This window comes from Amphiura filiformis, chromosome 11, assembly GCF_039555335.1.
Source record: "Amphiura filiformis chromosome 11, Afil_fr2py, whole genome shotgun sequence".
NCBI classification, from domain to species: Eukaryota; Metazoa; Echinodermata; class Ophiuroidea; order Amphilepidida; family Amphiuridae; genus Amphiura; species Amphiura filiformis.
In genome coordinates, this window is record NC_092638.1 from 8,768,848 (window position 1) to 8,796,301 (window position 27,454).

General features: G+C 38.1%; 2 protein-coding genes across 2 annotated transcripts in view; both read left to right on the top strand.

Moving 5' to 3' along the window:
• The window catches only part of LOC140164314 (uncharacterized), a 156,958-nt gene that overhangs the window by 99,074 nt on the left and 30,430 nt on the right, over window positions 1-27,454 (top strand). The gene's annotated exons all lie outside the window — the stretch shown is intronic.
• The window catches only part of LOC140164315 (uncharacterized), a 59,996-nt gene that overhangs the window by 9,054 nt on the left and 23,488 nt on the right, over window positions 1-27,454 (top strand). The window contains exons 2-3 of the mRNA XM_072187589.1: window positions 20,433-20,555; window positions 26,283-26,555. Coding sequence (XP_072043690.1) covers window positions 20,433-20,555; window positions 26,283-26,555 — 396 coding nt within the window. The remainder of the gene's footprint in view (window positions 1-20,432; window positions 20,556-26,282; window positions 26,556-27,454) is intronic.

The window sequence follows — 27,454 nt, forward strand, 5'->3', positions numbered from 1 at the left end:
ACTTTTGCCGCAACTCAACGCAACTCGTCGCATTTCCAGGTTAAAATGTATTTAACTTTATTGCGATATCGCAATGCAGTAGATGCGGTGCGACAACGCACCGCATCGCAAAGCAACGCATCGCAAATGCGGTGGTAGTATGAACGGACCTTTAAGCTTATAAAAAGGGCTTCAACATGATGGTTACCAACTTTTGGTTTTGGCGCCCAATTGGGCGCTTTAAAATTTTTTAGGTGCTATGAGGATGATACTTATATCAATTAAAGTTTATAACAAGGGCTTCCAAATGGTGGTCACCAATTGTTAGATTTGGTGCCCAATTGGGCGCTTTTTATTTTAGGTGCTATGAGGATGATACTTATATCAATTAAAGTTTATAACAAGGGCTTCCACATGGTGGTCACCAACTGTTGGATTTAACGCCCAATTGGGCGCTTTTTTATTTTAGGTGCTATGAGGATGATTCTTATATCGATTAAAGTTTATAACAAGGGCTTTCACATGGTGGTCACTAACTGTTGGATTTTGCGCCCAATTGGGCGCTTTTTTATTTTAGGTGCTATGAGGATGATACTTATATCAATTAAAGTTTATAACAAGGGCTTCCACATGGTGGTCACCAACTGTTGGATTTAACGCCCAATTGGGCGCTTTTTTATTTTAGGTGCTATGAGGATGATACTTATATCGATTAAAGTTTATAACAAGGGCTTTCACACGGTGGTCACTAACTGTTGGATTTTGCGCCCAATTGGGCGCTTTTTTTAATTTTAGGTGCTATGAGGATGATACTTTTATCGATTAAAGTTTATAACAAGGGCTTTCACATGGTGGTCACTAACTGTTGGATTTTGCGCCCAATTGGGCGCTTTTTTATTTTAGGTGCTATGAGGATGATACTTATATCAATTAAAGTTTATACGCTGGCGAAGTTACGTAATTAATCGGATTAACTACCATAGCAATAGGTGAAAACAATTTTGAACATATCGCGCTGCACTACAAGCAGGTTGAACTAATCACCTGTGTATGTCTGCAATCATAGATTGAATACAATACTGGTCTTTTCAAAGATACTAATCTTACAGGTGCAATTGATCACCACGATGCGGTTCAATGCAGAGGTACCGAGTGAACGTATCAGTGCAGCGCGGTATATTCAAAAATTGTTTTCACCTATTGCTATGGTAGTTAATCCGATTATTACGTAACTTCGCCAGCGTATAACAAGGGCTTCCACATGGTGGTCACCAACTGTTGGATTTGACGCCCAATTGGGCGCTTTTTTATTTTAGGTGCTATGAGGATGATACTTATATCGATTAAAGTTTATAACAAGGGCTTCCACATGGTGGTCACCAACTGTTGGATTTGACGCCCAATTGGGTGCTTTTTAATTTTAGGTGCTATGAGGATGATACTTATATCAATTAAAGTTAATAACAAGGGCTTTCACATGATGGTTACCAATTTTTGGAATTGGCGCCCAATTTGGCGTTTTTTATTCTAAGAGCTATGAGGATGATTCTGATATCAATTAAAGCTTTTAACAAGGGCTTTTACATGATGGTCACCAAGTTTTCGTTTGTGAGCATAGGGGGGCCACGGGCATATATATTCGTGTTTGCTCAAACACAGCTGTGACATCTAGTTGCTTTTCTTTCCCTGGACAACATCCCGGGACAACATCAACGGGTTGCCATGGTGGGTCAAGAGGGTGTGGTTGCTTTAAGGGTCTTAGGGTGGGTTAAGGGTTGTCACGGTGGGCAAGAGATGACATGATGGTCACCAATTTGTGACATAATCAAGGTGAATGAGTCGGATGTCGTTAATATTGTTTTTGAGATATTGGCAAAAACAGTGTTCCAATTCATTTGTTTTATATTTTTTCAGCCATTGGTACTCAGTAACCAGATGTCTGATTTTGATGGGGTTTGCACCAAAATGTAGCATTCATAAACTGCCAGAAAATGATGTAAAAATAAAACTTCTAATTGAAAATTGCCGACATGTGACTCATTCACCTTGATCATATCACATTTTTGATTTGGCTCCCAATGGGGCGCTCTTTTATTGTAGTTGCTGTGAGGATGATACTTATATCAATAAAAGCTTATAACAAGGGATCTCACATGGTGGTCACCAACTTTTGGATTTGGCGCCCAACTATTTGGCGCTTTTTGTTCACGGAGTGAACATTTTCCCCACTTGAACCCATATCTCATATGCACAGTTTATCCCTTATATACACTGTGTGTTAAATAGCTATTGTAGCCCAACAACCCTGTGGTTAAGAGGCTAGGAAATAATTCCTAATGTCTCATACCCAGGTTTGTATCTAATCTTTATCTAATCCTGCCCCACATGATAAGGACTTTTTAGCACATCTTATCTTGTATTGAGACAATGGCAGCCAAGACTATTTTTTTGCTTTTTTCTAAGCATGTTCACGATTGGATTGAGCCATCACATGATTATAATAGGCTTTACTGATTGGTGGGTAAGGTCAATGCTATTGTTTATTTTGTGATAAGGCTGAGCATATTACTGCATGAAAAATACACTACTATTTTGATACAGGCGATTTACTCAATTCCTTCCAACTGACAAAATCTAGTTCCTGTTATCTACCCAGTGGTGTTTGCTTATCATAATTGGATCCCTAATAATTATTGGGCCAAGGTTATTATCTGTATGGTATATTTATTGAATTTCAATAGGCCTATGATAGTGTAAGTGATTTGAAAGTTTCTATTTCAATGAGTTTCTTGCTGGATGGAGAGTTATATAAGCTAGAGTCAGGATGTAGGTATCATTATGCGTCAAATCACTAATTTATTGTAAGATCAGTGCAGAGTAGGTTAGATATTAAAATGAAAAGTTAGAACAAATTACTATGACACCTGATCCGTGAACTGTGTCTTTTGAAAGACTCTTCTTGTTTATTTTAGGTGCTATGGTCATGAGATATATATTGAAAAGACAGAAAGACAGAGCTTCTCATTGATACTTTGCAAATGTTTCTATAACTTCATAGATAGCTTTATACTCACACTTTGTTATCTACTGAAGATAGTTTTATACTTGCATGTTGCAATCTACTGAAGATACTTTTATTCTCAAACCCTGACATCTACTCTAGATTTGTCATCTACATCAGATTCTTTGATACGCATACCCTGCCATCTACTTTAGCTCGTTTTACACTCATACCCTGCTATCTACTGAAGATACATTCATACTCAAACTTTGCTATCTACTCTAGATAGTTTTATAATTACGCCCTCCAATCTACTGAAGATACTTTTATACTCACAGCCTACTACTGAAGATACTTTTATTCTCAAACTCTAATATCTACTATAAATACTCACACCCCGATTTTTACTTGGGAGTTTTTATTCACCCTTTGAAATCTACTTTGGAACGTTTTGTACTCACACCCTGCTATCTACTCTACATATTTTTATACTCATGCTTTGCTGTCTACTGTAGATATATTTACACTGACACCTTATCATCTACTTAAGATTCTTTTATACGCACACCCTGCCATCTACTTTAGCTCGTTTTACACTCATACCCTACTATCTTCTGAATATACTTTTATACTCACACTTTGCTATCTACTGTAGATAGTTTTATATCACACTCTCCTATCTACTGAAGATACTTTTATTCCCACACACTGGTATCTGCTATATATAGGCCTACTGTCATACTCATAACCTGATATCTACTGTTGATAGTTTTATTCATACTTTGCTATCTACTTTAGAAAGGTTTTTACTCACACACTATCTACTGTAGATAGTTTTATGTTCACATTTTGCACCAGCTATCTACTGTCGATAGTTTTATACTCAATAATTATTGCGAATATTCGCAATAATCACACCACCAGTTTGATTATGTAGGCCTACTTATTAATGCAATCGGTGTTTCATGCTTCGGCGTCACGGTTCTATAACTTTATAGATAGTTTGATACTCGCACTTCATTACCTACTGAAGATAGTTTTATACTTGCATGTTGCAATCTACTGAAGATACTTTTATTCTCAAACCCTGATATCTACTCAAGATATGTCATCTACATCAGATTCTTTAATACGCATACCCTGTCATCTACTTTAGCTCGTTTTACACTCATACCCTGCTATCTACTGAAGATACATTTATACTCAAACTTTGCTATCTACTCTAGATAGTTTTATAATTACGCCCTCTAATCTACTGAAGATACTTTTATACTCACAGCCTACTACTGAAGATACTTTTATTCTCAAACTCTAATATCTACTATAAATACTCACACCCCGATTTTTACTTGTTGGGAGTTTTATTCACCCTTTGAAATCTACTTTAGAACGTTTTGTACTCACACCCTGCTATCTACTCTACATATTTTTATACTCATGCTTTGCTGTCTACTGCAGATATATTTACACGGACACCTTGTCATCTACTTAAGATTCTTTTATACGCACACCCTGCCATCTACTTTAGCTCGTTTTACACTCATACCCTGCTATCTTCTGAATATACTTTTATACTCACACTTTGCTATCTACACTAGATAGTTTTATAATCACACCTACTATCTACTGAAGATACTTTTATTCCCACACACTGATATCTGCTATATATAGGCCTACTGTCATACTCATAACCTGATATCTACTGTTGATAGTTTTATTCACACTTTGCTATCTACTTTAGAAAGATTTTTACTCACACACTATCTACTCTAGATAGTTTTATGTTCACACTTTGCACCAGCTATCTACTGTCGATAGTTTTATACTCAATAATTATTGCGAATATTCGCAATAACATTGCGAATATTCGCAATAACATTGCGAATATTCGCAATAACATTGCGAATATTCGCAATAATTATTGCGAATATTCGCAATAATATTGCGAATATTCGCAATAATATTCGCAATAATATTGCGAATATTCGCAATAACATTGCGAATATTCGCAATAATTATTGCGAATATACTACTGAAGATACTTTTATTCTCAAACTCTAATATCTACTATAAATACTCACACCCCGATTTTTACTTGTTGGGAGTTTTATTCACCCTTTGAAATCTACTTTAGAACGTTTTGTACTCACACCCTGCTATCTACTCTACATATTTTTATACTCATACTTTGCTGTCTACTGTAGATATATTTACACGGACACCTTGCCATCTACTTAAGATTCTTTTATACGCACACCCTGCCATCTACTTTAGCTCGTTTTACACTCATACCCTGCTATCTTCTGAATATACTTTTATACTCACACTTTGCTATCTACTCTAGATAGTTTTATAATCACACCTACTATCTTCTGAATTATACTTTTATACTCACACTTTGCTATCTACTCTAGATAGTTTTATAATCACACCTACTATCTACTGAAGATACTTTTATTCCCACACACTGATATCTGCTATATATAGGCCTACTGTCATACTCATAACCTGATATCTACTGTTGATAGTTTTATTCACACTTTGCTATCTACTTTAGAAAGGTTTTTACTCACACACTATCTACTCTAGATAGTTTTATGTTCACACTTTGCACCAGCTATCTACTGTCGATAGTTTTATACTCAATAATTATTGCGAATATTCGCAATAATTATTGCGAATATTCGCAATAACATTGCGAATATTCGCAATAACATTGCGAATATTCGCCATAATTATTGCGAATATTCGCAATAATTATTGCGAATATTCGCATAATTATTGCGAATATTCGCAATAATATTGCGAATATTCGCAATAACATTGCGAATAATTATTGCGAATATTCGCAATAATTATTGCGAATATTCGCAATAATCATACCTCCAGTTTGATTATGTAGGCCTACTTATTAATGCACTCGGTTTTTCATGCTTCGGCGTCACGGTTCTATAACTTTATAGATAGTTTGATACTCACACTTTATTACCTACTGAAGATAGTTTTATACTTGCATGTTGCAATCTACTGAAGATACTTTTATTCTCAAACCCTGATATCTACTCTAGATATGTCATCTACATCAGATTCTTTAATACGCATACCCTGTCATCTACTTTAGCTCGTTTTACACTCATACCCTGCTATCTACTGAAGATACTTTTATACTCACACTTTGCTATCTACTCTAGATAGTTTTATAATCACACCTACTATCTACTGAAGATACTTTTATTCCCACACACTGATATCTGCTATATATAGGCCTACTGTCATACTCATAACCTGATATCTACTGTTGATAGTTTTATTCACACTTTGCTATCTACTTTAGAAAGGTTTTTACTCACACACTATCTACTCTAGATAGTTTTATGTTCACACTTTGCACCAGCTATCTACTGTCGATAGTTTTATACTCAATAATTATTGCGAATATTCGCAATAATTATTGCGAATATTCGCAATAACATTGCGAATATTCGCAATAACATTGCGAATATTCGCAATAATTATTGCGAATATTCGCAATAATATTGCGAATATTCGCAATAACATTGCGAATATTCGCAATAATTATTGCGAATATTCGCAATAATATTGCGAATATTCGCAATAACATTGCGAATATTCGCAATAACATTGCGAATATTCTCAATAATTATTGCGAATATTCGCAATAACATTGCGAATATTCGCAATAATATTGCGAATATTCGCAATAATATTGCGAATATTCGCAATAATTATTGCGAATATTCGCAATAATCATACCACCAGTTTGATTATGTAGGCCTACTTATTAATGCACTCGGTGTTTCATGCTTCGGCGTCACGGTTCTATAACTTTATAGATAGTTTGATACTCACACTTTATTACCTACTGAAGATAGTTTTATACTTGCATGTTGCAATCTACTGAAGATACTTTTATTCTCAAACCCTGATATCTACTCTAGATATGTCATCTACATCAGATTCTTTAATACGCATACCCTGTCATCTACTTTAGCTCGTTTTACACTCATACCCTGCTATCTACTGAAGATACATTTATACTCAAACTTTGCTATCTACTCTAGATAGTTTTATAATTACGCCCTCTAATCTACTGAAGATACTTTTATACTCACAGCCTACTACTGAAGATACTTTTATTCTCAAACTCTAATATCTACTATATATAAATACTCACACCCCGATTTTTACTTGTTGGGAGTTTTATTCACCCTTTGAAATCTACTTTAGAACGTTTTGTACTCACACCCTGCTATCTACTCTACATATTTTTATACTCATGCTTTGCTGTCTACTGTAGATATATTTACACGGACACCTTGCCATCTACTTAAGATTCTTTTATACGCACACCCTGCCATCTACTTTAGCTCGTTTTACACTCATACCCTGCTATCTTCTGAATATACTTTTATACTCACACTTTGCTATCTACTCTAGATAGTTTTATAATCACACCTACTATCTACTGAAGATACTTTTATTCCCACACACTGATATCTGCTATATATAGGCCTACTGTCATACTCATAACCTGATATCTACTGTTGATAGTTTTATTCATACTTTGCTATCTACTTTAGAAAGGTTTTTACTCACACAATATCTACTCTAGATAGTTTTATGTTCACACTTTGGACCAGCTATCTACTGTCGATAGTTTTATACTCAATAATTATTGCGAATATTCGCAATAATTATTGCGAATATTCGCAATAATATTGCGAATATTCGCAATAACATTGCGAATATTCGCAATAATTATTGCGAATATTCGCAATAATATTTCTATTTTTTTTTTTTTTTTTTTTTGGCACTAATATGCTTCCGTAAGTAGCCATTCTTTACACTGATTTAAGTCCATGTTGGTGTGATATGATATGCTTAATTGAGGATTTTTTTCTGTTCTCGCCAAACACCAGTGGAGGTTAATGTATTATCACCATATATTCTGCTATGCTGTGCAAATCCATAATTGTGATGACTCACGAGTTTCTGGTTCATGATCCAAATCATATAGCTTGCTCAATATAGTTTTAAGCCAACAGGAACATTGTTGTTTACTGCACTAATTGGTGCTCTAAATTTTTTCAAAATATGATTTAAACATTAATTATTTAGAACCATTTAATAGTTACGCCAGGGGGATGGGGGGGGGGGGTGTTAAAGGGGGGATTCAAATTTTTTGGGGTCTTGAGGGGGATTCTGATTTTTTACTTGAATCACGAGGAAGAATGTTAAGTTTAAATATAAAAAAGGGGAATACTTCATGGATACCGGGGTAGAAATGATGAATATCTCCCGTAAATGATTTCGCATAAAGAAGCTAGATGTGGTTCCTTGCACTTGAATATACGTGTTGAACAGATATGATAGTCGGGGATCGGAAAATTTCAGCGGACGCGAGGGGGAAATGTCACTTATATCGCACTCCTCCCTCTGGGGTTAATATTGAACGGTCCCTTAAGGGTAGATGAGGTATTGTTGGTCGAAGCAACAAAAATCATCGATTTTCATTATTTAAATCAATATATTATTAAAAAATAATACTTTGATGTGTTGCAAAAGTTCATTTACAAATCATATACTTTGAAAACTTGCTTGATTTATTGCTGTTAATGAGTTATGTACGTTTTGCAAAAGTGTTGTTGTTTCAGCCCTCTTTACAATATAACTGAAAAACCACAGTGATATTTGTTATCTTCTACACACTCGCCATGAAATGATCAATGCAATTTTTGCCAAAGCTCACTACCATTCGCAAAATGCTGCGAATTACCAAATCGCAACAGTTTTAAATATACTGCTCCAAAATGTATCCTTACACTTGGAAAAATAATCACAATTTCAAAATTGAACCATATTGGGGTAAATTTGTTTTTGTAATAGATGCACTATCCGGCACATTATGACACCTCATTGAATCCAATGTGACTGCAAGAAGCAAAGTTACAAGCATTGATTAGACGAAGGTCCAGTTTTTTAAGTGACAAACTGGCCTATTCAAAACTACACGGACTAGACATCTGGTTTGGGAGTGGTAAATGGCTAATTTCTGCATGCCTTTATTTTAAAACAAAAGGAACAAAAGATAACTAAATCAAAAGAGCTGACAAATAAAATGTCTCTTTGTTGCGCATGTTGGCATCTTTTTGCGCCTTGTATAGGCCAGTTTGTCACTTTTAAAACGGGACCTTCGTCTATTCAATTACTTGTAACTTTACTTCTTGAGGTCACATTGGATTTAATGTGGTGTCATAATGTGCAGGATTAGATAGTGCGTCTATTACAAAAACAAATTTACTCCAAAGTGGTTCAGTGTTGAAATTGTGATTATTTTTGCAAGTGTAAGGGGAATAAATATCTATTGTACAGTCGGGTTATCTTGCTGTAAAACTCACCGGTCCTCACAACTTCCATCGGTACGCGGTTGGGACAGTCGGGCTAGGTAAAATGGAGCCCTGTATAAACAATTTTATGGATATTTTGGGGCTTAATATTTCAGATATTTATTATGATTTATCCGAATCAACAATTCAACTATAACTACATAATGTATGTCTATATTGGGTGGCTAGTTTCTTTAAATGTGTAAGTCAACATCTTACACTAAAACATGACAGTCACGTACTTGGAATAAAATCATGTTGTAACAAAATGATAGAGGTTATCCACTTTACTCATGTGTGACTTTACAAAAGGAGCTGGTTCCCATCCTCATTCAAACCAATTCAATGCATAACCTCGGAGTTACCTGCATGACTTTGGCGGGCTATTTTGAAACAGTTATGGTTGAGCATGCAGCGGGTACTTCTTTTGAAAGTCCTAAACAAGGTATAGCAGTCGCTGATAGCATAAGCGAATGAATTTGGAGAAAACCTTCTGATAATTACAAACACTCGCTGAGCAGCAAGACCTTCCTTCTGAGCTTTTAATCCGATAAGCTGATTATCTATTTGTTTTCATGAATTGGAAGACATTCTTTGATGTATTACTGAACTCAATCATCTGAAATTACTGGAGCGTGAGCCACCCAGGCTGATGGCTCAGCATAGTATTTTATTGTCAGAAGGTTTTCTCCAAATTCATTTCCTAATGGGATATGCAGCTTATAGAACATGGCTAACCTCTATTGTTACCGACACATTATTTAAAAGAAAACACTTAAGCTATAGAATCGATTACAATTGAAGTGTAAATTAATGTAGAAAAAAAAATTGAATTGGAAAAGGCCGCGTGGGGTTAAAATGTCTGTATCGATATCAAAAGCATCGTCATGAACAAAATACACTTGGTCATGAAACAAAGATTGCTATTCCACAAGATTCAAAAGTCTTGCACGATCCTCTATTTTCAGTCTGATCATGTAAGCCCACTCTTAAGAGATCTTCATTGGCTACCAGTTCATGAGAGAATCAAGTTCAAGACACTCACGCTTGTTTACAAGTCCCTGAATGGCCTCTCTCCTCAGTACATTTCCAATTGTTTCACGATCAAGAGCTCCATACACGCTACGAGTACTACAATGCTAGACAAAATAGGTTGGAATGAAAAATAGAATGTGCACCTTGTTATGGCCATATTTTCGTTATTTCTAGAGTGATGAAATGGCACTTTCTTGAGTGTCAAGTCTAAACATTACCCGCACCCCCAATACCTCCCCCTGCCCCACCAATCAATGTTGGGTACTACTGAGCGCACATGAACAAAATGTCAGGATTCAACATTGATCGGGGGAACGGGGGCTCATTTGCAAAACAGTAATAATTTCATTCCAACCCTTTTGTCCAGGGTTGTCTCTAAGGCTACCCGAAATTACACAATGATACATGTTTTATAGCTATAGTTTTTTTTTATTCTTCGTCCGATTTGCATGAAAATCTACATCAAAATAAAAAAATTATTTGTCTTTTCCTCAATGCCAAAACCAAAATTGATTTAGTGTCACTAGTGTAAGGGAGCGGTCAATTTATGTACATGCAGCCTTTAATTTGAAGTTCATGCAATTCAACTAAAGTACCTCATATAACGTCATATATTGCATCATAAGTGTTGTACGTCCAAGAAATGTTCATTGTACCCTTTACTTGTAAATGAAATATTAAAAATGCAATTCATGAAAGTATAATCTTAGAAACAGAACATGAAAAAATTAAATAAATGTTTTTGAAGTTAAAAAATATACAAAATACATAGAAAATCATTATTTCGTCTTCAGTAGATAGTTAACATGTGTAGTATATTTTACAGATTTATAGCTATATTGTTCCTATTGTAAGTCTGTAGAAAAGAAAATTAAAATCAAATGTTCATTACAAAAAACGAAGCATTTAATTTAATTTTTATTCATAGGCAAAAGCAAATTAAAACAAAACAAATTTAAAACAAAATGCCGGGAATTGAACCCAAGCCCTTCCGTTAACTGCCAGTCGCCTTATCCACTAAGCTACTTTTGTACTGTAGATCCTTTATAAATGAATAAAAAGTGTTTTAAACTAATCCACTTGTTTTATGCAATAATAATTGGCTTATTGAATAGAGAACCACGGTACTCAGACCTGTTCTTCACAAATTAGATTCCAAAACTTGACATAAATAGAAAAATGCACGGTATGCAAGCCTGTTTAACAGTATAGATAAAGGTGCGATGATGGTTATTTAGCGCGTTAGCGCTGCTCACTAGCAAAATTGCAAATTGCGCGGTATTTGCAATTGTCTGGTTTTTCCACGTTAATAGCGCCAATGCCGCCTATAGCGTGATAATAGCAAACTAAACACTTCAAGTGAGCTCCAATATAAAAGGGCCCCGCAGGGCAATAAATTTAGTGTGACCGCTGTCCCCAACATCAACAAAAACATCAAGGCCGCAGGGCCGGCAGGCCCGCGGCCGGTGACTCCCATACGATAACTAAACACTCCAAGTGAGTTCCAATATAAAAGGGCCCCGCAGGGCAAGAAAGCTAGTGTAACCGCTGTCCCCACCATCAACAAAAATATCAAGGCCGCACGGCCGGCAGGCCTGGGGCCGGAGACTCACATACGACAACTAAACACTCCAAGTGAGTTTCAATATAAATGGGCCCCGCAGGGCAAGTAACTTAGTTTGACCGCTGTCCCCAACATCAACAAAAAACATCAAGGCCGCAGGGCCGGCAGGCGCTAGGCCCGAGGCCGCTGACTCCCATACGACAACTAAACACTCCAAGTGAGTTCCAATATAAAAGGGCCCCGCAGGGCAACAAAGCTAGTGTGACCAATGTCCCCACCATCAACAAAAAAAACATCAAGGCCGCAGGGCCAGCAGGCCTGAGGCCGGAGACTCCATACGACAACTTAAAACTCCAAGTGAGTTCCAATATAAATGGGCCCCCGCAGGTCAAGAAACGTAGTGTGTTTGCTGTCCCCAACATCAACAAAAAACATCAAGGCCGCAGGGCCGGCAGGCCCGAGGCCGGTAACTCCCATACGACAACTAAACACTCCAAATGAGTTCCAATATAAAAGGTCCCCGCAGGGCAAGAAATTTAGTGTGACCGCTGTCCCCAACATCAACAAAAAACATCAAGGTCACAGGGCCGGCAGGCGGCCCGAGGCCGGTGACTCCCATACGACAACTAAACACTCCAAGTGAGTTCCAATATAAAAGGGCCCCGCAGGGCAACAAAGCTATTGTGACCAATGTCCCCACCATCAACAAAAATATTAAGGCCGCAGGTCCGGCAGGGCCGAGGCCGGAGACTCCCATACGACAACTGAACACTTCAAGTGAGTTCCAATATTAAAGGGCCCCGCAGGGCAAGAAATGTTGTGTGACCGCTGTCCCCACCATCAGCAAAAAACATCAAGGCCGCAGGGCCGGTGACTCCCATACGACAACTAAACACTCCAAGTGAGTTCCAATATAAATGGGCCCCGCAGGGCAAGAAACTTAGTGTGACCGCTGTCCTCAACATCAACAAAACATCAAGGCCGCAGGGCCGGCAGGCCTGAGGCCGGTGACTCCATACGACAACTAAACACTCCAAGTGAGTTCCAATATAAAAGGGCCCCGCAGGGCAAGAAAGCTAGCGTGACCTCTGTCCCCACCATCAACAAAAACATCAAGGTCGCAGGGCCGGCAGGCCCCAGGCTGTTGACTCCCATACGACAACTAAACACTCCAAGTGAGTTCCACTATAAAAGGCCCCCGCAGGGCAAGAAACCTAGTGTGACCGCTGTCCCCACCATCAACAAAAAACATCAAGGCCGCAGGGCCGGCAGGTCCGAGGCCGGAGACTCCTATACGACAACTAAACACTCCAAGTGAGTTCAAATATAAAAGGGCCCCGCAGGGCAAGAAACTTAGTATGACCGCTGTCCCCACCATCAGCAACAAACATCAAGGCCGCAGGGCCGGCAGGCCTGAGGCCGGTGACTCCATACGACAACTAAACACTCCAAGTGAGCTCAAATATTAAAGGGCCCCGCAGGGCAAGAAACTTAATATGACCGCTGTCCCCACCATCAGCAACAAACATCAAGGCCGCAGGGCCGGCAGGCCCGAGGCCGGAGACTCCCCATACGACAACTAAACACTCCAAGTGAGCTCAAATATAAAAAGGGCCCCGCAGGGCAAAAAACTTAGTATGACCGGTGTCCACGCCATCAGCAACAAACATCAAGGCCGCAGGGCCGGCAGGCCTGAGGCCGGAGACTCCCCATACGACAACTAAACACTCCAAGTGAGTTCCAATATAAAAGGGCCCCGCAAATCAACAAAGCTAGTGTAACCGCTGTCCCCACCATCAACAACAAACATCAAGGCCGCAGGGCCGGCAGGCCCGAGGCCGGTGACTCCATACGAAACACTCCAAGTGAGTTCCAAATAAAAGGGCCCCGCAGGGCAAGAAAGCTAGTGAGACCTCTGTCCCCACCATCAACAAAAAACATCAAGGCCGCACATTTAGCACAATTGCATATGACGTGCTATTAATTGCTATAAGCGCTATTAGCGCTAATAGCACGCTTTCCCTAGACTTAGAATCTTTTTAGATTGAGCACAATTGCATATGACGTGCTATTATTTGCTATTAGCGCTAATAGCGCTATTAACGCTAATAGCACGCTGTCTCTAGACTTTAAATCTGTTTACATTTAGCACAATTGCATATGACGTGCTATTAATTGCTATTAGCGCTAATAGCGTTATTAGCGCTAATAGCAGGCTTTCCCTAGACTTAAAAACTTTTTAGATTTAGCACAATTGCATATGACGTGCTATTAATTGCTATTAGCACTAATAGCGCTATTAGCGCTAATAGCACGCTTTCCCTAGACTTAAAATCTTTTTAGATTTAGCACAATTGGATATGACGTGCTATTAACTGCTATTAGCGCTAATAGCGCTATTAGCGCTAATAGCACGCTGTCTCTAGACTTTAAATCTTTTTACATTGAGCACAATTGCATATGACGTGCTATTAATTGCTATTAGCGCTAATAGCGCTATTAGCGCTAATAGCACGCTTTCCCTGAGACTTAGAATCTTTTTAGATTTAGCACAATTGCATATGACGTGCTATTATTTGCTATTAGCGCTAATAGCGCTATTAGCGCTAATAGCACGCTTTCCCTAGACTTAGAATCTTTTTAGATTTAGCACAATTGCATATGACGTGCTATTATTTGCTATTAGCGCTAATAACGCTATTAGCGCTAATAACACGCTTTCCCTAGACTTAGAATCTTTTTAGATTTAGCACAATTGCATATGACGTGCTATTATTTGCTATTAGTGCTATTAGCGCTAATAGCACGCTTTCCCTAGACTTAGAATCTTTTTAGATTTAGCACAATTGCATATGACGTGCTATTATTTGCTATTAGCGCTAATAGCGCTATTAGCGCTAATAGCACGCTTTCCCTAGACGTACAAACTTTTTAGATTTAGCACAATTGCATATGACGTGCTATTAATTGCTTTTAGCGCTAATAGCGCTATTAGCGCTAATAGCACGCTTTCGCTAGACTTAGAATCTTTTGGATTTAGCACAATTGCATATGACGTGCTATTATTTGCTATTAGCGCTAATAGCGCTATTAGCGCTAATAGCACGCTTTCCCTAGACTTAGAATCTTTTTACATTTAGCACAATTGCATATGACGTGCTATTATTTGCTATTAGCGCTAATATCGCTATTAGCGCTAATAGCACGCTGTCTCTAGACTTAGAATCTTTTTACATTTAGCACAATTGCATATGACGTGCTATTAATTGCTATTAGCGCTAATAGCGCTATTAGCGCTAATAGCACGCTTTCCCTAGACTTACAAACTTTTTAGATTTAGCACAATTGCATATGACGTGCTATTAATTGCTATTAGCGCTATTGACATATTTGCAAATGAGGCACTAATAACTGCTAAAACGCTAAAAGTGGTTTGGTAATAGCAGTTTTAACGGATTTTTCATTAGCGTTGCTATTAGCGCTATAATGCATAGAGATAGCATACTAATTAAATGCTAATAGCATCTGTAGCATAATAGCGCTAATTCTGCTATAAGCCATCATCGCACCTTCCTCGAGGACAGTATAGAGACACAGTATTAAAATCTTTATTGTGTCTGCATACCGTTAAACTAATACATTGATATGGTCTAAATTATCGCAAACAAATTGAGTAACATTAAATAGCTCCATTGGTAGAGCGCGTACCAGTTAAACGGGCAGATTTAACCGCACGGGTTCGAATCCCACATGGTTGGTGTTTTATTTTGATCCCGATATTTTAATTTTTCCTTAGTATTTATTTTTACAGAATAGATTTCAGATTTTTGTTGATCTAAATAATGTTTTACACGTTTGTAGATTTATTTTTTTGGCATTTAAAGTGATCAATTGTGTTTCTAAACAGGGCCAAAAATAAGATATTAGGAATTTTAGTGACCAGTCCCTAAATATGACAGATTAGCCATTGTTAATTTTTGTGATAAAGGAAAATGATAAGAGCTGCTTAGCCTCCTAATTGTAGGTCCATATCTTATTTCCTTTTTATTTTATGGCCAAAAAACCAAAATTAGATGATTTTTTTTTCAACTTTTCAATGTCTCTAAGGCTACCCGAAATTACACAATGACCCATGTTTTATAGCTATAGTTTTTTTATTCTTCGTCCGATTTACATGAAAATTTACATCAAAATAAAAAAATTATTTGTCTTTTCCTCAATGCCAAAACCAAAATTGATTTAGTGTCACTAGTGTAAGGGAGCGGTCAATTTATGTACATGCAGCCTTTAATTTGAAGTTCATGCAATTCAACGAAAGTAGCTCATATAACGTTATATATTGCATCATAAGTGTTGTACGTCCAAGAAATGTTCATTTTACCCTTTACTTGTAAATGAAATATTAAAAATGCAATTCATGAAAGTATAATCTTAGAAACAGAACATGAAAAAATGAAATAAATGTTTTTGAAGTTAAAAAATATACAAAATACATAGAAAATCATTATTTCGTCCTCAGTAGAAAGTTAACATGTGTAGTATATTTTACAGATTAATAGCTATATTGTTCCTATTGTAAGTCTGTAGAAAAGAAAATTAAAATCAAATGTTCAGTACAAAAAACGAAGCATTTAATTTAGGGATTCAATCATGTTTCACCGTTGTTCATCACCGTTTAACAACGATGCGGCCGCGTCGTCTGCGTGGCTGCCCGAGCGAAGTAAACCACGCAGACGCGCCGGACGCGAGTTGTTAAACGGTGATGAACAACGGTGAAACATGATTGAATCCCTTTCAACGAAAAGAAGCTAAATATCGTATAATTCACGATTATTTTACGAGGAATGTCAGTTAATCATTGCCACTCAGCCTTACAAAAACTTCGATGATTTCTCTTTTGATATCAGTAATAAAACTACAGAATAAAACGGCAATGTTTAGCCGCTACCTGAAAAATACTGAATTCAACTTGTAAGCTGGCATACGCACAAAGGTTCCAGGCATGACGAATTTTACGCGCTCTCGCGTAACGCGTGGTGTCGCTCGCGTTCGCGTATACGCTACAGTAAAAGTGTGGGTTCATCACGGTTTAACAACGGTTGGCTCCTGTACAAAAGTATAGGAAGAGTTGTTGAATTAATTTTTATTCATAGGCAAAAGCAAATTAAAACAAAACAAATTAAAAAAAAATGCTGGGAATTGAACCCTAGCCCTTCCGTTCACTGCCAGTCGCCTTATCCACTGAGCTATTGCGGTGTTGTAATTCTACGTGTACTTTTGTACTGTAGATCCTTTATAAATGAATAAAAAGTGTTTTAAACTAATCCACTTGTTTTATGCAATAATAATTGGCTTATTGAATATAGAACCACGGTATTCAGACCTGTTCTTCACAAATTAGATTCCAAAACTTGACATAAATAGAAAAATGCACGGTATGCAAGCCTGTTTAACAGTATAGAGACACAGTATTAAAATCTTTATTGTGTCTGCATACCGTTAAACTCATACATTGATATGGTCTAAATTATCGCAAACAAATTGAGTAACATTAAATAGCTCCATTGGTAGAGCGCGTACTAGTTGAACGGGCAGGTTTAACCGCACTGGTTCGAATCCCACATGGTTGCCGTTTTATTTTGATCCCGATATTTTAATTTTTCCTTAGTATTTATTTTTACAGAATAGATTTCAGATTTTTGTTGATCTAAATAATGTTTTACACGTTTGTAGATTTAATTTTTTGGCATTTAAAGTGATCAATTGTGTTTCTAAACAGGGCCAAAAATAGGATATTAGGAATTTTAGTGACCAGTCCCTAAATATGACAGATTAGCTATTGTTAATTTTTGTGATAAAGGATAATGATAAGAGCTACTTAGCCTCCAAATTGCAGGTCCATATCTTATGGACCTTCGGATATGTACGAGTATTGTTGGCATAATTGACGCGCCTCGCCTGATTTGTGTTGGAAGAAGTTCTAGTTCTGAACACCATGATAATGATAATGAACAACCATGGAAACCACTCAACTCAAAAATTCTCTACTCGTTTTGGTTTTAAATCAGATTTGAGGGCGTTATTCATGAAATAAGGGCTGAGTTTAACTTCGAATCAATATCATATCATTTGTATCCATTTTATATATGTGACCCCTCGGCACAACTGAGCCCTGAAGTCGCCAATCATCATTTTTGAGATATTCAACCAAAATATTCTGCTTGAAATTAGCTTTAAAATTATGTATATCATGTCTATAGTACTTGACATTTAAGTAGTGAAAAATCAATAAAACAGTCAATAAATCCTTTGTTTCCTATTGTTTATTGTTAAGTTCGATGGAGCATATCTCAATAGTGGCACTGGCGACATCCGGGCTCAGTTGTGCCGAGGAGTCACATATTTACTTGCCAAATATAAACCTTTTTGATATGTATTATTTGGAAATAATTGTTATCTAACAAGCAATAAAAAGTGGAATGTTAAATGCACATTCACATACACCAGGCACAAAAAGAAACTCGTCAGTTATATTCATCCTTGCTGTTCAATAACTTGATAATTTTGGATTATTCTGAAATATACATTTTGTTAATTGGACTTTTCTTTCTCATTTGATACCCTGTTCGTGGACATTGAGCAAGAATTGACCAAGATATGCGCCTCCGAACTCTCAAACCCCAAAATGAAAAGTTGCAATTTTAACGATTCAATTAATTACGCCTGTTACACTGTGTGCTTTATTGATTGGCCCGTGGTGTTTGTGTGCAATACAACGATGCGTTCCCATTGAAAATCGTTGAAAATGCAACTTTTGATTTTGGGGTTTGAGGGTTTATCAAGTCAAAATTATCAAGTTATTGAACAGCAAGGATGAATATAACTGACGAGTTTCTTTTTGTGCCTGGTGTATGTGTATGTTATCACACGAGTTGGGCGCAGCCCAACGAGTGTGATAACACTTTATACATTGGTTACAAACATATATCAACTTGTACCCCCTCATTATCACTGTAATTGATGTTATGTCTTGAAAATCATAACATTAATTCACAGGTGGTCTGACAGTTCCGTGTGTTCCCTGTCGTGTGCACCCAACGAATATTGCTCTGGAGTGGATTATTATGCTTTAACTGACATTATACATTGGTATGCGGTGTTTTGTGATATGAACGGAGGAAAATCACTCAAAGAGGGTGCTGAAAGTTGAGGGAATATATCTGATATCATGTATGTTTCCACCAAAGCTGGTTTTGTTATGAAACATCACACTGTTTTGTAAATACAAGGAAGGTAGAAATAAAGCATACACTGTAATACCTTAGGACCTGTAGTCCAAACATGGAACACAATTAGAAGAAAACATTGAACTGTTTTGTAAATAAAAAAAGTCAGGAGATACATGTACAAACCAAAACAATTAGATGTGAAAAGTTCAATGATACCAAGTGAAATGTGGGTTTACAAAACATCAGGGTGAGATTTCAGATGGAAATTCTTTGTTTTAATGCCTCCTGTGCAATTAATGTTATGATTTTCAAGACACAACATCAATTACAGTGATAATGAGGGGGTACAAGTTGATATATGTTTGTAACCAATGTATAAGTGTGTTATCACACTCGTTGGGCTGCGCCCAACTCGTGTGATAACATACACATACTACACTCGTACAGAATAGAAATTATGTGCTTATTAAAAGTGTCAAGCGACATGTTCATGTAAAAATCTGGTAACCAAATTATTTTGGTTGATTCGGATATGTTGAATTCAAAATGTTGTTAAATCAAAACAAACATTATAAGATTGTCGGTTCAAAGTGATAATATATATCTAATCAAAATGAACAGTATGTCTCATCTGGAAGAATAGTTCGGGATCAGAAATAAATGAGTAGGGATTCTATTCAGAAAAAAATAATAGTGTTGTGTGAAATTAACTCACTCATCACATGCTAACTAGACATAACAGATAGTGTAAACTATTCCTTTTCTGAAAGCTCTAGCTAGGCGAACAATTTGCCTATTGTTTTAACGAAAAAATGGAGCAACTTTGACTTTTGACCATACACAGCAAGCAAATCGGCCTTAGACCTAATAACTTCTCAACTGTATGTCGTACACGCACAAACTTTACATTTTTGAGATCCGTGGCGTCAGACACATAATTTGACATGTAATGTTGCAAGTGTTATTGGAATAAAATTTTTGCCCCCCCTACGATCATATGGGGCCATTTGGGGTCTTTTTGAGGGTCACGATCTCAAAATACTGCTTGATAGACAACAGATTCGAGTTCAACATATCGAAACTAACCAAATTCCCAACTTTTAATCAAACTTGCCGGTTGGAACGCACTTACACATTAGTCGCATTGGGTATTTTATTTCTCCTTCTATTTCATATCTTACTTATTTTACTTCTGTGCAACCTTTTTGTCCTTTCAGCCGTCATCCAATATACTTTCAGTAGTTCCCAGTACACCATAGCGGAAGGTGAGACAAACAATGTCATGGTAATGTTAGAGCGGACTGGTGATCCAAGCGAATTGACAACGACCACTACAGTAGGTAAGTACTAATAAGCGTGTTAAAAATTTATTTATTATAAGAAGAAAACCTGAAATCATATCTGGTTATTTTCTTGTTACCGCCTCTTTTTGACCCACATCCCATAATACCAGAGAGGAAAATAACAGGTAAACTGGATGGGCCTCGGCCAGAAAATGATTTTGCATAGACTTTAATAAATTCAAACTGCCCATTGCCCCAAATATGCACACTTGAGCAGTCAAGAAGGCTCAATCGATAAGGCGCCTCGACTATGGCGCGAATGGTTGCGGGTTCTGGCGGTGCCTTAGTACGCTCTCGTGGACAATTTGAGTTAGCTTGAAATTTCACTTGGACAAGGAACTTATTGCTAACTGTCTCATTGTAACCCGTACGAACGAAACTCGGGGAGCTGATCCTGACTGCGAAGGTCAATTGTGGTATGTCTAGGATTTGCGCTTCTAAGCAGCAAAGTCCCTGAGTTGTTTTTAAATGGTTTATGGAATGTTGTGGGCCGTAGTGGTCAATGACAACCTGTAAAGTGTGCTGAGGCTTATGGATCAACGTCTAGGCGATGTGCCTGTGCGTAGCGCACTGTAAATCATTGCGCTTTTTCTGTTTTATTAAATTAAATCGGGTAGTATATTATCAACAAAAGAAGTGACAGCTCTAGAAATCAACTTTTGCTGCTTTAAACAAAACATCTTTGAACAAAATACCAAAGAGTAGGAAGCTAAAATCATTGAGAAATTTCCACAAAAAAACAACCTGAAATAATTCATGGAGCCCATAAAGCCCATGAACAAATTCATCAGGACCGTTCCCCCCGGGGGGGGGGGGGCATATCAAAAATATTTGGTGGGTATGTTCCCCCGGATTTTGAGGTGGTGGATCTTTGGGAGCTGACGGCGTACCGGTAAAAGGGGGTCTTTTGGAGCTGCGAACAAGTAAAATGGGGACTTTTACACGTTACTGTTTGCCTTATACTCATGTTTCATATCTTATCTATGGGCTCAATATGGAAATGAAGGGAGAAACGACTCGTGTATTCCATTTTTTTGATGTTTTCTGAAAAACCGTACTTGTCACCTGATTTTCAACATTACGTTACGTAACAGCAGAGGTCACGCCGGTAAAAATTACCGGAAGTGAGCTAAGTTGCTGTCGTGCTGATTATCAGTGCACAAACTTAATTGAGGCTACTTTATTTGCTGAAAAACGGCCGGCCCTTTGTTTTAACATTTGGGTTCATGGGCCCATAATATTTGACCTATGGGGCTCATGTACACACGTTAGGTAAAATGCTCAAGCGCTATCAGTATACCAACTCAGAGCATTATATAACTATTATACCCGCATGCAGAGCATGCAGGGTATTTTGCCATCCTTATACCCGCATGCGAAGCATGGACGGGTATATTGTTATCCTGTGGTTTCTTCTTCTCCTCCTCCTCTCCTTCCATCAAACACATCATTCTGTCAAGGCTAGAGCTAAAACTACAAGGGCCCCAGGGCCCATATGTGGTACACTTATGGGCCCTACCCCGTAGATGTGCCTTTTGCCCATCTTGGCCCCAGAGGTCAAAGGTCACAGGCCCCAGGGGCCCAAATGTGAAAATACAAAGCATGCCATTTCTCATCAAATGAAGCAGCCTCAGGGCCCTGAGTTGGTACACTGATAGCCCCAGGGGTTCTCTATGATTACAAATATACAAGAGCCCCATATGTTATATATTATGGGCCCCAGGGACCCAAATGTTAAAATATGGTGCAACAGATTGACAAGCCTATAGCTCTAAAAGTACAAGATCACTAGGGCTCATATGTGGCGTATGTATGGGCCCTAAGTTGTAGATGTGCCTTTTGCCCATTTTGGACCCAGGTGTACAAGGCTAGGGGCCCCAGGGGCCCAAATGTTAAAACAAAGGGCCGGCCGTTTCTCAACAAATAAAGAAGCTACAGGGCTCAGATTTGGTACACAGATAGGTCTTCAGTATTATATTGTCATATGTATATATGACCCCCATATGTCATATAATATGGGCCTCAGGGCCCCAAACGCTAAAACATAGGGCCGGTCGTTACTCTGTATATAAAGCAGCTACAATGCCCAGCTTTAGTCTACTGATAGAACTAGAGAACTACTTCAACATATGTACATGAGCCTCATAAGTCAAATATTATGGGCCCTAGGGCCCCAAATGTTAAAACAAAAGGCCGGCCGTTTCTCATCGAATAAAACAGCTTTAGGGCTCAGAGTTAGTACACAACTTGCAGGTGAAAATTACATTGTTATATGTACATGTGAGCCCCATATATTACATTATATGGGCCCCAGGGCCCCAAACGCTAAAACATAGGTCCGGCCGTTACTCAGTAAATAAAGCAGCTACAGTGCCCAGCTTGAGTCTACTGATAGCACTAGAGAATTGAACCTCAACATATGTCCATGGGCCTCATAAGTCAAATATTGTGGGCCCCAGGGCCCCAAATGTTAAAACAAAGGGCCGACCGTTTCTCATCAAATAAAGCAGCTTCTGGGCTCAGAATTTGTACACAGTAGCACCTGAGAGTTATATTGTTACTAACACCCACATACCCACCCACCCCACACACGTAGGACTAAACAGACATCTCCGTATTATAATATAATAATTGGAAATACCAGCGTGAAGCGTTAAGGCTGTTCCAGTTAAATTAAATACCCATTGGCTGTTCCATTTAATTTACATACTCCCTCTGAAATGGCCCCAAAATAGACTGTTCCGTTTAATTTACATACTCCCTCTGAAATGGCTGTTCCATTTAATTTACATACTCTCTCTGGAATAGTTTTCCCCTAATCACATTGCATAGCCTCACTGTGAATAAGAGAGACTGACAACAGCAATCTATGGAGAGACGACTCCCCTGTGAGGGGACTTTTTACAATTTCTTTATAAGTGCTACGAGAGTGCAACCTGCATTAAATTAAAGCTTGTGACTTAGACTTTCACTTTTTACACCTTTTTCCACCCAGTTGGGCGACTTTTTACAATTTTAAGTCCTCAGCAAATAAGGACTGTAAGTTTGGGTACACCGATAACATGCGGGTATAGCCGTATTTGTGAACAAATATAAGGCCTTCTAGTGTGGTTTCTTCTCCTCCATCTCCTCCTTCTCCTATCAAACACATCATTCTGTCAAAGCTAGCGCTAAAACTACAAGGGCCCCAGGGCCCGTATGTGGTACACTTATGGGCCCTGCCCCGTGTGCCTTTTGCCCATCTCGGCCCAAGAGGTAAAAGGTCACGGGCCCCAGGGGCCCAAATGTAAAAACACAAACCATGTCGTTTTTCATCAGATGAAGCAGTCTCAGGGCCCTGAGTTGGTATACTGATAGCCCCAGGGGTACTCTATAAATACAAGTATACAAGAGCCCCATATGTTATATATTATGGGCCCCAGGGCCCCAAATGTTCAAAATAAGGGGCAACAGATTGACAAGGCTAGCTCTAAAGCTACAAGGGCACCAGGTCTCATATGTGGCACATGTATGAGCCCTAAATTGTAGATGTGCCTTTTGCTCATTTTGGCCCAAGATGTTCAAGGCTAGGGGCCCCAGAGGCTCAATTGTTAAAACAAAGGACCGGCCTTTTCTCAGCAAATAAAGTAGCTACAGGGTTCATATTTGGTACACTAATAGGTCTTCAGCATTATATTGTTATATTTATATATGAGCCCCAAGCATCAGACAATATGGGCCCCAGGGCCCCAAACGCTAAAACATAGGGCCGGCCGTTAATCAGTAAATAAAGCACCTACAATGCCCAGCTTGAGTCTACTGATAGAACTAGAGAATTATACTTTAACATATGTACATGAGCCGCATAAGTCAACTATTATGGGCCCCAGGGCCCCAAATATTAAAACAAAGGGCCGACCGTTTCTCAACAAATAAAGCAGCTTTAGGGCTCAGAGTTTGTACACAGATTGCACCTGATAATTACATTGTTACATGTACATGTGAGCCCCATATATCACATTATATGGGCCCAGGGCCCCAAACGCTAAAACATAGGGCCGGCCGTTACTCAGTAAATAAAGCAGCTACAGTGCCTAGCTTGAGTCTACTGATAGCACTAGAGAATTATACTTTAACATATGTACATAGGCCTCATAAGTCAAATATTATCGTCCCCAGGGCCCCAAATATTAAAACAAAGGGCCGGCCGTTTCTCATCAAATAAAGCAGCATCCGGGCTCAGAATTTGTACACAGATATCACCTGAGAATTATATTGTTACTAACACACACCCACCCATACACGTAGGACTTAACAGACAGATCAGTATTATAATTAGGTGATGGTAATTGGAAATACCAGAAGCGTTAAGGCTGTTCCAGTTAAATTACACATCCATTGGCTGTTCCATTTAATTAACATACTCCCTCTGCAATGGCCCTAAAATAGGCTGTTCCGTTTAATTTACATACTCCCTCTGAAATGGCTGTTCCATTTGATTTACATACTCATTTTACCCCCTAATCATATTGCATAACCTCACTGTAAATAAGAGAGACGGACAACAGCAACCTATGGAGAGTAAGAGCGACGACTCCACTGGGAGGGGGCCCGGGGTCGGATGACTTAACGAACATAAACTTCTTGCCAGGATAGAACTACACCCTCCCACCGAGTCTAAGCCCCGCACAACCTACTACGGCCTTACAAATCTACAGACAAACCTTCAGACAGATCTGCAGAGAATATCGTATTATTACTTAGTATATAGATATGTACATTATAATTATATGACCCCCATATGTAGCATATTATGGGCCCCAGTTTCACTATTTACACATTTTTTCGCCCAATTGGGCGACTTTTTAAAAATTTCTTTATTATCTGTGGTTCAAGAGTGCAAACTACATCAAAATAAAGCTCGTGAATTGGACTTTCAATTTTTCCACATTTTTTGCCCAATTCTGCGTCTTTTTACCATTTCTTTAATTTAAGTGCTACGAGAGTGCAACCTACATTAAATTAAAACTTGTGACTTGGGCTTTCACTTTTTACACATTTCCCGCCCAATTGGGCGACTTTTTACAATTTCTTTATTTTAAGTCCCATAAGGACTGTAAGTTTGGGTACACCGATAACATGCGGGTATAGGCGTATTTGTGTACAAATATAAGGCCTTCTAGTTTTATTTATTATCATGTCACTGATTCCACTAGCTATTATAATACGGGCTATTTGCGAGGAGCAGATACGTTTAAGTGACCGCTTATAGGTTCGAATCTCAACCAACCTAATCATGAAGGCCCCGTGGTCGAGTTTTTTTTTAAAGCCACAGGTCTCGTAAACCTAAAGTACTGGGTTCGATTCCCAGGCGGGTTCACTTTTTTATTGTCTCCTTACTTGTGCACACATTACGCTGCAAAATGACGTCACTTGTACATATGCATCGCCTATAGCCAGCGTTTAGGTAAAAGGTCATCCAAAAAACATTATGATTTTCCACATACAATGACGTCACTTGCATGTATCGGCTTCAACCAGTATCTATAGGGTGTTCACAAAATTGAGGTCAAAGGGCATTTAAAAGATCTTTTCTGGTATGGGCCAAATATAGGCTATAAAGCTGGGCTAATTGGCTACTGGCTATGGCTAAGAGTCGCGTACACATGTGTTATTATTGTTATTATAATTATTATTTTTATTATTAATTGTTGAATTGTTGTTGTTCCTTTAAATCATCTACAGAAGTCAATACAGAGTGTCCTGCCGAATGCCTGACCATGCCTGGTGCAAATTTGGCCGTTGAGGGTACTTCAGCATCTGGAGCAGACTACAGCATCGTCAGTCCCACCAGCAAAACACTAACTTTTTCGAATAATATCAATTCCCTGCCCGTGTCTATCACCGTGCATGATGATAACGTCGAAGAATTCCGAAAATATTTTTGTCTGTCTGTCGCAGATCCAAATGTTCGTGGAAGTCAATGGTCGACTACGATTATCATTCCATGGAATGATCGTGAGTATTAGTGTTATTATTATTATTATTATTATTATTATTATTATTATTATTATTATTGTTATTGTTGTTGTTGTTGTTGTTGTTGTTGTTGTTGTTGTTGTTATTATTATTATTATGATTAGTGTTAGTGTTATTATTATTATTATTATTTTATTATTATTATTATTATTATTATTATTATTATTATTATTATTATTATTATTATTATTATTATTATTATTATTATTGATTTTGATTTAAACTTTTGATCAAACACAAAGAAATATTCCTACCTCGGAATTTTCAGATGGTACTCCATCTTTCATCAGCGAGTGAGTGACTGTATCAGGTCGCGATTTTCTTGACCTTTGACCTGATAACAGACTCGTAGACTCCTGAAAGTTTGAACCGGCCCCGTCTTTGTTGAGAGTCTTTGTTATGGCGTTAGCGTATACTTCAAACCCACTCGCACGCTATGACAAATCCTTGTGTCTCCCAAGGACAAGACAGACAAGAAAGACATTACAGGTCCGGTATACTACATCCCGTGCCAGGGCAAAACTGTTACCGGTACCGGAGAGTGCGAAGAAGTCTATATTGGCGAAACTGAACGCTCTCTGAAAACACGTTTCAATGAACATAGGAGACCCAGTAGTACAGCATCAGAGGTCTCAAACCACATTCACATCGAGTCTCCGGGACATTTTGTTGACTTGACCATAGTGACCAGGACCATTGGGACACAAATGTTACATGATTAACTTCCGGTAAAAGGTCATCCAAAAATACGATGATTTTCACTACTAATACTACTTTTTCCACATACAATGGCGTCAATTGCACATATGTATCGGCTATAACCAGTATCTATAGGGTGTTCACAAAATTGGGGTCAAAGGTCATTTAAAAGATCATTT